Source organism: Pseudophryne corroboree, chromosome 8, assembly GCF_028390025.1.
Source record: "Pseudophryne corroboree isolate aPseCor3 chromosome 8, aPseCor3.hap2, whole genome shotgun sequence".
Taxonomy (NCBI): domain Eukaryota; kingdom Metazoa; phylum Chordata; class Amphibia; order Anura; family Myobatrachidae; genus Pseudophryne; species Pseudophryne corroboree.
The window spans coordinates 458,264,649-458,280,821 of record NC_086451.1 but is presented as its reverse complement, the minus strand read 5'-3'; the positions used below and the strand labels follow the sequence as shown (position 1 = coordinate 458,280,821).

At 49.8% G+C, this 16,173-nt stretch overlaps 1 protein-coding gene across 5 annotated transcripts in view; it reads right to left on the bottom strand.

Annotated features, from left to right (window-relative positions):
* BCORL1 (BCL6 corepressor like 1) overlaps window positions 1-16,173 on the bottom strand; it is a 131,993-nt gene that overhangs the window by 19,487 nt on the left and 96,333 nt on the right. For all 5 annotated transcript variants that reach the window (XM_063938354.1, XM_063938353.1, XM_063938352.1 and 2 more), the window contains one exon: window positions 11,907-12,048. In XM_063938354.1, the coding sequence (XP_063794424.1) occupies window positions 11,907-12,048 (142 nt within the window). The remainder of the gene's footprint in view (window positions 1-11,906; window positions 12,049-16,173) is intronic.

The following is a 16,173-nucleotide window of genomic DNA, read 5'->3' as shown; positions in this document are numbered from 1 at the left end:
TGACAACGTCTAGCAACTTGGAGTCCTCCAAGTCCCCAGTAGCCGCAGGTACCACAATAGGTTGTTTCAGGTGAAACGCTGACACCACCTTAGGAAGAAACTGGGGACAAGTCCGCAGTTCTGCCCTGTCCGAATGGAAAATTAAATATGGGCTTTTGTAAGACAAAGCCGCCAATTCTAACAATCGCCTGGCCGAGGCCAGGGCCAACAGCATGGTCACTTTCCATGTGAGATATTTCAAATCCACAGATTTGAGCGGTTCAAACCAATATGATTTGAGGAATCCCAACACTACGTTGAGATCCCACGGTGCCACTGGAGGCACAAAAGGGGCTGTATATGCAATACTCCCTTGACAAACTTCTGGACTTCAGGAACCGAAGCCAATTCTTTCTGGAAGAAAATCTACAGGGCCGAAACTTGAACCTTAATGGACCCCAATTTGAGGCTCATAGACACTCCTGTTTGCAGGAAGTGCAGAAATCGACCTAGTTGAAATTTCTTCGTGGGGCCTTCCTGGCCTCACCCACGCAACATATTTTCACCACATGTGGTGATAACGTTGTGCGGTCACCTCCTTCCTGGCTTTGACCAGGGTAGGTATGACCTCTTCCGAAATGCCTTTTCCCTTAGGATCCGGCGTTCAACCGCCATGCCGTCAAACGCAGCCGCGGTAAGTTTTGGAACAGACATGGTACTTGCTGAAGCAAGTCCCTTCTTAGCTCCCGAGGCCATTAGTCCTCTGTGAGCATCTCTTGAAGTTCCGGGTACCAAGTCCCTCTTGGCCAATCCGGAGCCACGAGTATAATTCTTACTCCTCTACGTCTTATAATTCTCAATACCTTGGTTATGAGAAGCAGAGGAGGGAACACATACACCGACTGTTACACCCACGGTGTTACCAGGACGTCCACAGCTATCGCCTGAAGGTCTCGTGACCTGGCGCAATACCTGTCCCGTTTTTTGTTCGGGCGGGACGCCATCATGTCCACCTTTGGTCTTTCCCAACGGTTCACAATCATGCGGAAAACTTCCCGATGAAGTTCCCACTCTCCCGGGTGGAGGTCGTGCCTGCTGAGGAAGTCTGCTTCCCAGTCGTCCACTCCCGGAATGAACACTGCTGACAGTGCTATCACATGATTTTCCGCCTAGCGAAAAATCCTTGCAGTTTTGCCACTGCCCTCCTGCTTCTTGTGCCGCCCTTTCTGTTTACGTGGGCGACTGCCGTGATGTTATCCCACTGGATCAATACCGGCTGACCTTGAAGCAGAGGTCTTGCTAAGCTTAGAGCATTATAAATTTGCTCTTAGCTCCAGTATATTTATGTGGAGAGAATTCTCCAGACTTGATCACACTCCCTGGAAATTTTTTCCCTGTGTGACTGCTCCCCAGCCTCTCAGGCTGGCCTCCGTGGTCACCAGCATCCAATCCTGAATGCCGAATCTGCGGCCCTCTAGAAGATGAGCACTCTGTAATCACCACAGGAGAGACACCCTTGTCCTTGGATATAGGGTTATCCGCTGATGCATCTGAAGATGCGATCCGGACCATTTGTCCAGCAGATCCCACTGAAGAGTTCTTGCGTGAAATCTGCCGAATGGAATCGCTTCGTAATAAGCCACCATTTTTACCAGGACTCTTGTGCAATGATGCACTGACACTTTTCTTGGTTTTAGGAGGATCCCAATTAGCTCGGATAACTCCCTGGCTTTCTCCTCTGGGAGAAACACCTTTTTCTGGACTGTGTCCAGAATCATCCCTAGGACCAGCAGACGTGTCGTCGGAACAACTGCGGTTTTGGAATATTTAGAATCCACCCGTGCTGTCGTAGAACTACTTGAGATAGTGCTACTCCGACCTCCAACTGTTCTCTGGACCTTGTTCTTATCAGGAGGTCGTCCATTTTCTTTGAAGACGAATCCTCATTTCGGTCATTACCTTGGTAAGGACCCGGGGTGCCTTGGACAATCCAACGGCATCGTCTGAAACTGATAGTGACAGTTCTGTACCACGAACCTGAGGTACCCTTGGTGAGAAAGGCAAATTTTGGGACATGGAGGTAAGCATCCCTGATGTCCCGGGACACCATATAGTCCCCTTCTTCCCGGTTCGCTATCACTGCTCTGAGTGACTGCATCTGGATTTGAACCTTTGTAAGTGTTCAAATATTTCAGATTTAGAATAGGTCTCACCTAGCCTTCTGGCTTCAGTACCACCATATAGTGTGGAATAATACCCCTTTCCTTGTTGTAGGAGGGGTAATTTTATTATCACCTGCTGGGAATACAGCTTGTGAATTGTTTTCAATACTGCCTCCCTGTCGGAGGGAGACATTGGTACAGCAGACTACAGGAACCTGCGAGGGGGAAACGTCTCGACATTCCAATCTGTACCCCTTGGATACTACTTGTAGGATCCAGGGGTCCTGTACGGTCCCAGCGTCATGCTGAGAACTTGGTAGAAGCGGTGGAGGGCTTCTGTTCCTGGGAATGGGCTGCCTGCTGCAGTCTTCTTCCCTTTCCTCTATCCCTGGGCAGATATAACTCTTATAGGGACGAAAGGACTGAGGCTGAAAAGACGGTGTCTTTTTCTGCAGAGATGTGACTTAGGGTAAAAAACGGTGGATTTTCCAGCAGTTGCCGTGGCCACCAGGTCCCATGGACCGACCCCAAATAATTCCTCCCCTTTATACGGCAATACATCTTTGTGCCGTTTGGAATCTGCATCACCTGACCACTGTCGTGTCCATAAACATCTTCTTGCAGATATGGACATCGCATTTACTCTTGATGCCAGAGTGCAAATATCCCTCTGCGCATCTCGCATATATAGAAATGCATCCCTTAAATGCTCTTATAGTCAATAAAATACTGTCCCTGTCAAGGGTATCAATATTTTTAGTCAGGGAATCCGACCAAGCCACCTCAGCTCTGCACATCCAGGCTGAGGCGATCGCTGGTCGCAGTATAACACCAGCATGTGTGTGTATACTTTTTAGGATATTTTCCAGCCTCCTATCAGCTGGCTCCTTAAGTACGGCCCTATCTGTAGATGGTACCGCCACTTGTTCTGATAAGCATGTGAGCGCCTTATCCACCCTAAGGGGTGTTTCCCAACGCGCCCTAACTTCTGGCGGGAAAGGGTATACCGCCAATAATTTTCTATCGGGGGAAACCCACGCATCTCACACACTTCATTTAATTTATCTGATTCAGGAAAAACTACAGGTAGTTTTTTCACATCCCACATAATACCCTTTTTTGTGGTACTTGTAGTATCAGAAATATGTAACACCTCCTTCATTGCCCTTAACGTGTGGCCCTAAAGGAAAATACGTTTGTTTCTTCACCGTCGACACTGAAATCAGTGTCCGTGTCTGGGTCTGTGTCGACCGACTGAGGTAAATGGGCGTTTTACAGCCCCTGACGGTGTTTGAGACGCCTGGACAGGTACTAATTTGTTCGCCGGCCGTCTCATGTCGTCAACCGGCTTGCAGCGTGTTGACATTATCACGTAATTCCATAATTAAGCCATCCATTCCGGTGTCGACTCCCTAGAGAGTGACATCACCATTACAGGCAATTTGCTCCGCCTCCTCACCAACATTTTCCTCATACATGTCGACACACACGTACCGACATACAGCACACACATAGGGAATGCTCTGATAGAGGACAGGACCCACTAGCCCTTTGGGGAGACAGAGGGAGAGTTTGCCAGCACACACCAAAACGCTATAATTATACAGGGACAACCTTTATATAAGTGTTCCTCCCTTATAGCATTTTAATATATATATTCATATCGCCAAATCAGTGCCCCCCCTCTCTGTTTTAACCCTGTTTCTGTAGTGCAGTGCAGGGGAGAGCATGGGAGCCTTCCCACCAGCATTTCTGTGAGGGAAAATGGCGCTGTGTGCTGAGGAGAATAGGCCCCGCCCCCTTTTCGGTGGGCTTCTTCTCCGGAGTCTGTGATATCTGGCAGGGGTTAAATACATCCATATAGCCTCAAGGGCTATATGTGATGTATTTTTCGCCATACAGGTATTATACATTGCTGCCCAGGGCGCCCCCCCCCGCGCCCTGCACCCTCCGTGACCGCTGTGTGAAGTGTGCTGACAACAATGGCGCACAGCTGCAGTGCTGTGCGCTACCTGATGAAGACTGAAAGTCTTCTGCCGCCTGGTTCCGGACCTCTTCAATCTTCAGCATCTGCAAGGGGGGTCGGCGGCGCGGCTCCGGGACGAACCCCAGGGCGAGACCTGTGTTCCGACTCCCTCTGGAGCTAATGGTGTCCAGTAGCCTAAGAAGCCAATCCATCCTGCACGCAGGTGAGTTCACTTCTCTCCCCTAAGTCCCTCGATGCAGTGAGCCTGTTGCCAGCAGGACTCACTGAAAATAAAGAACCTAAAAACTTTTTCTAAGCAACTCTTTAAGAGAGCCACCTAGATTGCACCCTGCTCGGACGGGCACAAAAACCTAACTGAGGCTTGGAGGAGGGTCATAGGGGGAGGAGCCAGTACACACCATGTGATCCTAAAAGCTTGCTTTTGTGCCCTGTCTCCTGCGGAGCCGCTATTCCCCATGGTCCTGACGGAGTCCCCAGCATCCACTAGGACGTTAGAGAAATATAATATAATATATAAATATATGTGTCATTATCTCAGTAGGGGAACCAAAAATGTGGGATTTTGAATTTTGGATAAGGGATACTCAACCTGTAGAACCTTTATGGTGTATTTGTCTCTGTAAATGTGACTTTTTATTCATTAATAATACGTACAGGACACAGTCCTTAAGTCTTATGTATAGGATACTTCATTAATGATGTATACAAATTGTGTAATGTAACTATCATTTACTGCTATCACCGTCAGTATCTGATAAAAACCTGGTGCATATACTACTGTTCTCTTCTAGTATCTCCCTGGTGCATATACTACTGTTCTCTCCTAGCATCTCCCTGGTACATATACTACTGTTCTCTCCTAGCACCACCCTGGCACGTATACTACTGTTCTCTCCTAGTATCTCCCTGGTGCGTATACTACTGTTCTCTCATAGCACCACCCTGGCACGTATACTACTGTTCTCTCCTAGTACCTCCCTGGCACATATACTACTGTTCTCTCCTAGTATCTCCCTGGTGCATATACTACTGTTCTCTCCTAGCATCTCCCTGGTACATATACTACTGTTCTCTCCTAGCACCACCCTGGCACGTATACTACTGTTCTCTCCTAGTATCTCCCTGGTGCGTATACTACTGTTCTCTCATAGCACCACCCTGGCACGTATACTACTGTTCTCTCCTAGTACCTCCCTGGCACATATACTACTGTTCTCTCCTAGTATCTCTCTGGTGCATATACTACTGTTCTCTCCTAGCATCTCCCTGGTGCATATACTACTGTTCTCTCCTAGCACCACCCTGGTGCGTATACTACTGTTCTCTCCTAGCACCACCCTGGTGCATATACTACTGTTCTCTCCTAGCACCACTCTGGTGCGTATACTACTGTTCTCTCCTAGCACCACCCTGGCACGTATACTACTGTTCTCTCCTAGTATCTCTCTGGTGTATATACTACTGTTCTCTCCTAGTATCTCTTTGGTGCATATACTACTGTTCTCTCCTAGTATCTCCCTATTGCGTATACTACTGTTCTCTCCTAGCACCACCCTGGCACATATACTACTGTTCTCTCCTAGCACCACCCTGGTGCATATACTACTGTTCCCTCCTAGCACCACCCTGGCACGTATACTACTGTTCTCTCCTAGCACCACCCTGGTGCATATACTACTGTTCTCTCCTAGCATCTCCAAGGTGCATATACTTCTGTTCTCTCCTAGCACCACCCTGGCACGTATACTACTGTTCTCTCCTAGCACCGCCCTGGTGCATATACTACTGTTCTCTCCTAGTATCTCCCTGGTGCATATACTTCTGTTCTCTCCTAGCACCACCCTGGCACGTATACTACTATTCTCTCCTAGCACCACCCTGGCACATATACTACTGTTCTCTCCTAGCATCTCCCTGGTGCATATACTACTGTTCTCTCCTAGCACCTCCCTGGTGCATATACTACTGTTCTCTCCTAGCATATCCCTGGCGCGTATACTACTGTTCTCTCCTAGCACCACCCTGGCGCATATACTACAGTTCTCTCCTAGCACCACCCTGGCACGTATACTACTGTTCTCTCCTAGCACCACCCTGGCACGTATACTACTGTTCTCTCCTAGTATCTCTCTGGTGCATATACTACTGTTCTCTCCTAGTATCTCTCTGGTGCATATACTACTGTTCTCTCCTAGTATCTCCCTATTGCGTATACTACTGTTCTCTCCTAGCACCACCCTGGCACATATACTACTGTTCTCTCCTAGCACCACCCTGGTGCATATACTACTGTTCTCTCCTAGCACCACCCTGGCACGTATACTACTGTTCTCTCCTAGTACCACCCTGGCACATACTACTGTTCTCTCCTAGTATCTCCCTGGTGCATATACTTCTGTTCTCTCCTAGCACCACCCTGGCACGTATACTACTGTTCTCTCCTAGCACCTCCCTGGTGCATATACTACTGTTCTCTCCTAGCATCTCCCTGGTGCATATACTACTGTTCTCTCCTAGCATCACCCTGGCACGTATACTACTGTTCTCACCTAGTACCACCCTGGCACATACTACTGTTCTCTCCTAGTATCTCCCTGGTGCATATACTTCTGTTCTCTCCTAGCACCACCCTGGCACGTATACTACTGTTCTCTCCTAGCACCTCCCTGGTGCATATACTACTGTTCTCTCCTAGCATCTCCCTGGTGCATATACTACTGTTCTCTCCTAGCACCACCCTGGCACGAATACTACTGTTCTCTCCTAGCACCTCCCTGGTGCATATACTACTGTTCTCTCCTAGCATCTCCCTGGCGCATGTACTACTGTTCTCTCCTAGTATCTCCCTAGCGCGTATACTACTGTTCTCTCCTAGCATCTCCCTGGTGCATATACTACTGTTCTCTCCTAGTATCTCCCTGGTGCATATACAACTGTTCTCTCCTAGCATCTCCCTGGTGCGTATACTACTGTTATCTCCTAGCACCACCCTGGTGCATATACTACTGTTCTCTCCTAGCATCTCCCTGGTGCATATACTACTGTTCTCTCCTAGCATCTCCCTGGTGCATATACTACTGTTCTCTCCTAGCATCTCCCTGGCGCATATACTACTGTTCTCTCCTAGCACCACCCTGGCCCATATACTACTGTTCTCTCCTAGTATCTCCCTGGTGCATATACTACTGTTCTCTCCTAGCACCACCCTGGCACATATTACTGTTCTCTCCTAGCACCACCCTGGTGCATATACTACTGTTCTCTCCTAGCATCACCCTGGCACATATACTACTGTTCTCTCCTAGTATCTCCCTGGTGCATATACTACTGTTCTCTCCTAGCACCACCATGGCACATACTACTGTTCTCTCCTAGCACCACCCTGGTGCATATACTACTGTTCTCTCCTAGCACCACCCTGGTACATATACTAATGTTCCCTCCTAGCATCACCCTGGCACATACTACTGTTCTCTCCAAGCACCTCCCTGGTGCATATACTACTGTTCTCTCCTAGCACCACCCTGGTGCATATACTTCTGTTCTCTCCTATTATCTCCCTGGTGCATATACTACTGTTCTCTCCTAGCACCACCCTGGTACATATACTACTGTTCTCTCCTAGCACCACCCTGGTGCATATACTTCTGTTCTCTCCTAGCACCACCCTGGTACATATACTTCTGTTCTCTCCTAGCACCACCCTGGTACATATACTACTGTTCTCTCCTAGCACCACCCTGGCACATACTACTGTTCTCTCCTAGTATCTCCCTAGTACATATACTACTGTTCTCTCCTAGCATCTCCCTAGTACATATACTACTGTTCTCTCCTAGCACCACCCTAGTACATATACTACTGTTCTCTCCTAGCACCATCCTGGTGCATATACTTCTGTTCTCTCCTAGCACCTCCCTGGTGCATATACTACTGTTCTCTCCTAGCATATCCCTGGTGCGTATACTATTGTTCTCTCCTAGCACCACCCTGGCGCATATACTATAGTTCTCTCCTAGCACCACCCTGGCACATATACTACTGTTCTCTCCTAGTATCTCTCTGGTGCATATACTACTGTTCTCTCCTAGCATCTCTCTGGTGCATATACTACTGTTCTCTCCTAGCATCTCCCTGGCACGTATACTACTGTTCTCTCCTAGCACCACCCTGGCACGTATACTACTGTTCTCTCCTAGTATTTCCCTGGTGCATATACTACTGTTCTCCCCTAGTACCACCCTGGCACATATACTACTGTTCTCTCCTAGCACCACCCTGGCACATACTACTGTTCTCTCCTAGTATCTCTCTGGTGTATATACTACTGTTCTCTCCTAGCACCACCCTGGTACATATACTACTGTTCTCTCCTAGCACCACCCTGGTACATATACTACTGTTCTCTCCTAGCACCACCCTGGTACATATACTACTGTTCTCCCCTAGCATCTCCCTGGTGCATATACTACTGTTCTCTCCTAGCACCACCCTGGTACATATACTACTGTTCTCTCCTAGCACCACCCTGGTACATATACTACTGTTCTCTCCTAGTATTTCCCTGGTGCATATACTACTGTTCTCTCCTAGCACCACCCCGGCACATATACTACTGTTCTCTCCTAGCACCACCCTGGCACATACTACTGTTCTCTCCTAGCACCACCCTGGTGCATATACTACTGTTCTCTCCTAGCATCTCCCTGGTGCATATACTACTGTTCTCTCCTAGCACCACCCTGGTACATATACTTCTGTTCTCTCCTAGCACCACCCTGGCACATATACTACTGTTCTCTCCTAGCACCACCCTGGTGCATATACTACTGTTCTCTCCTAGCACCACCCTGGTACATATACTACTGTTCTCTCCTAGCATCTCCCTAGTACATATACTACTGTTATCTCCTAGCACCACCCTGATACATATACTACTGTTATCTCCTAGTATCTCCCTGGTGCGTATACTACTGTTCTCTCATAGCACCACCCTGGCACGTATACTACTGTTCTCTCCTAGTACCTCCCTGGCACATATACTACTGTTCTCTCCTAGTATCTCTCTGGTGCATATACTACTGTTCTCTCCTAGCATCTCCCTGGTACATATACTACTGTTCTCTCCTAGCACCACCCTGGTACATATACTACTGTTCTCTCCTAGCACCACCCTGGTGCATATACTACTGTTCTCTCCTAGCATCACCCTGGCACATATACTACTGTTCTCTCCTAGCACCACCCTGGCACATACTACTGTTCTCTCCTAGCACCACCCTGGTGCATATACTACTGTTCTCTCCTAGCATCTCCCTAGTACATATACTACTGTTCTCTCCTAGCACCACCCTGGTACATATACTACTGTTCTCTCCTAGCATCTCCCTGGTGCATATACTACTGTTCTCTCCTAGTACCACCCTGGCACATATACTACTGTTCTCTCCTAGTATCTCCCTGGTGCATATACTACTGTTCTCTCCTAGCACCATCCTGGTACATATACTACTGTTCTCTCCTAGCACCATCCTGGTGCATATACTACTGTTCTCTCCTAGCACCATCCTGGTACATATACTACTGTTCTCTCCTAGCATCTCCCTAGTACATATACTACTGTTCTCTCCTAGCACCACCCTGGTGCATATACTTCTGTTCTCTCCTAGCACCATCCTGGTACATATACTACTGTTCTCTCCTAGCACCACCCTGGATTATACGTTACATCCAGCTCTGCAACGTCTGCAAGATGCAGAATATTTCAGGCGCATTCTATGCCTGCATTTGTACACGAGCCTGTGTGTCACGCAGGGGCGATCTCTGCAATCAGCATCTGCGCGTGCTGCTAGTAAGATGGTGCCTCTGCCAGGCTACAGAATGTGAATGTCAGGCTGTCATCATGGGGTAACAGTGCGGGCGGCTAGGGCGTGACGGTGGGTTAGAGGTTTGGCGCTGCGCTGATCCCCTTTACCCTTTGTGATCTCCAGGCTCAACTAGTTCTGAGCTATGGGGGCCGGCTATGGACCAGTAGACGAGCCTGCACGGACGTTTTAGGCATAAGGCATAATAAATAATAGAACAATAACTGACTGTAACATGAATAGGAGCCTTTGTCTGCGCAGTCACCCATGACACAGAGAGCCCCAAATACACACAAACCGAGGAGCAATGTAACTGGTAATCTCACCCTCACACCCCTCCCTGCTAAACCAGAAGCCTGCACTCACCCTGTGTCAGGTACCCAATCATCTTCTACCATATATATCATTGTGTGAACGCTATTGGCATCTCCTCTATATAAGGCAGCTTCTATTATAGGTTTAGTGGTCCTATAAATCAATGTACAACAAACCCACATCCACAGGAACACACACAATTGTTATCACTACCAATAAAAACTGCTCTCACAAATCTCTCGGACTGAACTACAATCCCCAGCATGCACCACTACTCCATAATGTAAGGTCACTGGGGGATAACGAGTACCAGATCGGGGCGTGGAAGTTCACTAGAAGCCAGCCAGCAGAGGTCTGCACATTGCAGGTTACGTATGAACAATTTGCTAGATGGTACGACAGCACAGACCTGAGCCTGTAATAGGAAGTGTGACGGGGGGGCACAGGAAGAGCTGGTAACTGCCGGCCACTCACTCCAGTGATGTAACCTCCTCCTGTGCTGCCCCGACACCCCCCTCTTCTAGCCAGGCTTATTAGCTCGTTGGTAAGTAGGCCGCAATGTTTACTCCGATCTATCAGGAGAGCATGGGGCTGGATAAGTGTCTCTCTGCACGCCTGGTCTGAACGATGGAAGCTGTAACTCCTGCAATTACCACAGGCCATGGGCCGATGATTAATAAAAATGACACTTATCAGCGACCCCACAGGGGAGCCAAACACTGAAGACACAACAATTCAGGTCACCGGCCAGAATGGTAGGTTAAAACTAATGCGGTCAAGCTGGAGAGAATCCCACCACCTGGTCCTATAAACTGTACAATCACAATCACCAGACGGATCGGAGGGGAGAAGTTACCAGTCCGCAAGTACGGGACGCCTTTAGGGGCTGACGCCGCTTATGCATTATCGGTCCCAACGCGAGAGTAGGGGCCACACAGAAGGTCAGGGAGTGACATGACCCTGACACTGGTGCAGCTGCTATGTCTCTATAAAACCTGTGGTCACATCACAAATAATTAAGGTGAAACATGGAGAAATAAAGTAAAGATAGATCCTCTTCTGTTAATTACACCCCCCGCGGGTCAGGTGATCAGTAAGCTAATCGGACCTTTTATAATGCTAACCAGTCTGCCTGGCAGGTTTAGTTGCTGGGTCTGTAACTAACAAGCTCACGCAGACTATTGCACCTAATCCTGACAGGCCTGAATCCACCTTAGAGAGCAAGGTGCTATCGCAGGAACTCTCACTTAAGGGGGGTACACACGGAGAGATCCGTTCTTAAAATATAAGCAATCTGACCAGATTGATTAGATTTTAAGCACGGATCTCGTGTGTGTATGCCCCACAGCGGTGGCGATGCGCAGCCCAGCACGTCGCTATCGTCGGTGCTAGATTGGCCTGCATGCAGACACAATCTAGCACATCGCTCATTTCACGCGCCCCTCGCTCAGCACAGATCCCGTTGTGCTGAGCGGGGGGGAAGAGATGTGTGCTGAGCGGTCGCCGACAGATCACTCAGCACACATCTCTGGGAAAATAAAGAACGTGTGTACTGGCCTGTACTGTTACCTGAGCGACTGGCGTCCATTCGGTCCTTACCTAGGTCATACTCTGGGTCATAGGGCTCGGCCTTTATAGTCATTATCTTCCGCCTTTTGGTCCGCACAGTCACCGGCTCCTTCTTGGACTTGGCTGCTTTGTGTTCTTTCTTTTCGGGACTGGTGGTCAATCGCCTCTTCCACTGAAATAAACAGGATGCGCAATTTAAGCCGAGCAACAATGCGGCTGCCGGGAAAACTTCCGAATAGCACAATATACCTGGCTGGTGAAGAGAAACATTACACCCAAACACCAGGTCTACTGTTAGGTGGCATTTACCTGTAAATCTCTGAGTTACTAACCTGAGATGTGCTGTTTGCCCAAAGCGCCGGATAAATAAGAGGTCCCTATGCTACTGTAATGTAAACGGCTCCCACCTACCTGAATCATAGCCAGTGCCCCTCCCCCACAGTATCACCCGGTAGATGACAATGACACCTGCACGGAGTGAGGGGTAGGGGCAGCAGTTGTGTAAGTAGTGAGAATGGTGGACTCGGGGACCCAGCAAGTAATGGGGGGGGACAGAGCATCACAGACCTTTATCACATTTATCCCGCACACAGCGTCAGTTACATTGCAGGCAGAATTCTCCATCATGGCTGATGTGAAAAGCAGGCTGGGAGTTATAGTTCACCTGCAGCGTTATTTTACTCTTGTGTTTGTAGGTTGGTTTTATAGCCTAACTGCACTGTGCTCCATTCTCACTTTGGCAGGGACCCCCCCCCCCCTCCCCCTCCTTCTTCCCTCCCTAAGTGACCGAACCCATTCGCATAACAACACAGTCCGGTTGTATCAACAATATACAGATGTTGGAGGGTGTGACTGTTCCAGGACCTGCTACACCAAGAACAACATGACACAACCATTGCAAGCTGCACCACCAGCGAAGCACAAGAACGTCTGTGCTCAAACGTAGAAAGTGATGCGAGGGCGGGTGAGGGTGTAGAGAAGTCACTGCGGCTTCTGATTGGTTCTCTCCTCCACCCTCCCAACATCTCCCAGCAAGCAGCATCATGCGGCCCCAGTTCATGGATCTTCCCAAATAGGCTGCAGGAAGCAGCTGCGGTGAATGACAGCACAGGTGTCGCGTATGCTCACCGGATCCCGCGTTTATTTTATCCATTATATTTTAACAGTGTGCCATCATCTGCTGAAGATTCACGTCACCTGCGCCAGTGGGTAGTACATAACTAAGGGGGGAATTCAGATCTGATCGTAAATGTGCTAAATTTAGAACAGGTACAAAACCATAGCATGGCGGCGATGCTTTTGAACCTGGCGAGTAGCCTCCTGCCAGCGCAGCTCCTGCGCGCTGCCTGCCGCGTCTAAGGTCGCAGCAGCTGTGCGTGGTGTCACACAGCCACCGCGGTCTGCCCCCTCCCCCAGCGGTCCAGACACGCCTCCGTTGTTCTAATGCCCCCTCCTGCCTCTGCCTGTCAATCAGGCAGAGGCGATTGCAGCCCAGATCGCCACTGGGCACCCGGGGTGCGCACGTGCAGTGCGGCCGCTGTGCGTGCGCACTTCGCAAAAGGATTCAGACTGCGATTGCTGCCGCTGCAGGGATCCAGTCTGAATTAGCCTCTAAAAACAAAAGATAGTATATTTATATTGTCAGCTGATGGAATGTGCAATGTATACATGACAATTCAGTATGGCGGCTACGTGCTTCAGCGTGCGGCCCCCGTGCCAAAAACCTGACTGTCAATGACTGCCAGGGACCCCGGACAGCAGCCAACCAACCCATAGCAAAGTGGCACCGCATTCCCCCGGTCAGGAAGGGGTTACTCTATAACAGGGGTGGGGAACCTTTTTTCTACCGAGGGCCATTTGGATATTTATAAAATCCTTCGAGGGCCATACAAAAATTCTCAACTTAAAAAATGACCCTGCCCCCCAGTAGGTCTGCCCCTTAGAGGTACTGTGTGTGCGCCGGAGGCGCGCACGCGCCAAAAAAATGGGTGTGGCCAGTTAAAATGGGACGTGATACATATATGCCCCCAATAGTGCGGTGCCAGATCCACAATTGCCCCCACAGTGCCAGGTATACAAATGCCCCCACAGTGCCAGGTATACAAATGCCCCCACAGTGCCAGGTATACAAATGCCCCTCACAGTGCCAGGTATACAGATGTCCCCACAGTGCCAGGTATACAAATGCCCCTCACAGTGCCAGGTATACAGATGTCCCCACAGTGCCAGGTATACAGATGCCCCCACAGTACCAGGTATACAGATGCCCCCACAGTGCCAGGTATACAGATGTCCCCACAGTGCCAGGTATACAGATGCCCCCACAGTGCCAGGTATACAGATGCCCCCACAGTGCCAGGTATACAGATGCCCCCACAGTGCCAGGTATACAAATGCCCCTCACAGTGCCAGTTATACAGATGCCTCCACAGTGCCAGGTATACAAATGCCCCCCACAGTGCCAGGTATACAGATGCCCCCACAGTGCCAGGTATACAGATGCCCGGTTCAGGTATGAATGGTCGACCATGTTATGGTCGACAGTCATTAGGTCGACCACTGTTGGTCGACATTGACATTGTCGACATGGACACATGGTCGACACGTGAAAATGGTCCACACATGAAAGGTCGACATATGAAAAGGTCGACATTAGTTTTTTAACTTTTTTTGGTGTAGTTTTTTGCGTAAAGTGACTGGGAACCCCAATTAGTGCACCGCGTCCCCTCGCATGGCTCGCTTCGCTCGCCATGCTTCGGGCATGGTGCCTTCGCTCGGCACACTTTACCGTTACAATCGTAGTCTATGTGGATCGTAAAGTATGGAAAAGTTCCCCAAAAGAAAAAAAAGTTAAAAAACTCACATCGACCTTTTCATGTGTCGACCATGTGTCCATGTCGACCATGTCAATGTTGACCAATAGTGGTCGACCTAATGACTGTCGACCATGTGAACGGATACCCAGATGCCCCCACAGTGCCAGGTATACAAATGCCCCTCACAGTGCCAGGTATACAAATGCCCCTCACAGTGCCAGTTATACAAATGCCCCCACAGTGCCAGGTATACAAATGCCCCCCCACAGTGCCAGGTATACAGATGCCCCCACAGTGCCAGGTATACAAATGCCCCCCACAGTGCCAGGTATACAAATGCCCCTCACAGTGCCAGGTATACAGATGCCCCCACAGTGCCAGGTATAGATGCCCCCACAGTGCCAGGTATACAGATGCCCCCACAGTGCCAGGTATACAAATGCCCCTCACAGTGCCAGTTATACAGATGCCCCCACAGTGCCAGGTATACAGATGCCCCCACAGTGCCAGGTATACAGATGCCCCCACAGTGCCAGGTATACAGATGCCCTCCCCCCTCCCCTCCGTGCTGCTTACCGTGCTCCTTTCGGCGGGACACAGAGGAGAGCGCGGCTGTCGGGTGGGAGCGGCGGCGTGTAGTACTTCAAACCAGCCGCCGGTTCGAGAGCCAATCAGAGCTCGCGGACCGGCAGCCGCGGCTCCTGATTGGCTGACGGTCCGCGAGCTGATTGGCTCACGGACCGGCGGCTGGTTTGAAGTACTACACGCCTCCGCTCCCACCCGACAGCCGCGCTCTCCTCCCTGTTCTGACAGCTGAGACACGCTGCCGCCGGACTGAGCGGGCCGGAGGTTCCCCACCCCTGCTCTATAAGAACAGTGTAATATAAGCTAGACTTTTTCCTATCTGCCTTTATCAGTCACCAAATGTCAACATTCCAAATAACTCACTCGCCCTTCAATGCTAGAACAGGGCTGCGTCCGGAACGCAGACTTGTCATGCGTCTTCCCTACATTATTAACGTTAATAACATTACTAATGTCGGAAATAAAAATATTTTAGAAAAGCAGTAGAGCGCATGAACAGAAAGATATAGGGGGTCATTCCGAGTTGATCGCAGCTACGATCATGTTCCCTGACATGCGGGGGGGACACAGGGCTAGTATGTCAGGCAGCCCCCCCACTTCCCCCTGCACAAATACAAAAGCATCACACGAGTATTTCAGGAGTAACTCCCGGTCAGCGCAGCTCCTGCGTCTGGCCGGGAGTTGATCGTCGCTGCCGCTGGCCGCAGCGGCTGCGTGAGACGTCACGCAGTCGCCGCAGCCCCCCCCCATCCCCAACGGTCCGGCCACGCCTGTGTTGGCTGGACCGCGCCCCCTAAATGGCGGCTTAACGCTGCCGTCCAGCCCCCTCCCACCCTGCGACCGCCTCTGTCTGTCAATCAATGCAGCCGAGCAGTACAAACAGATCTTGTGCAGTC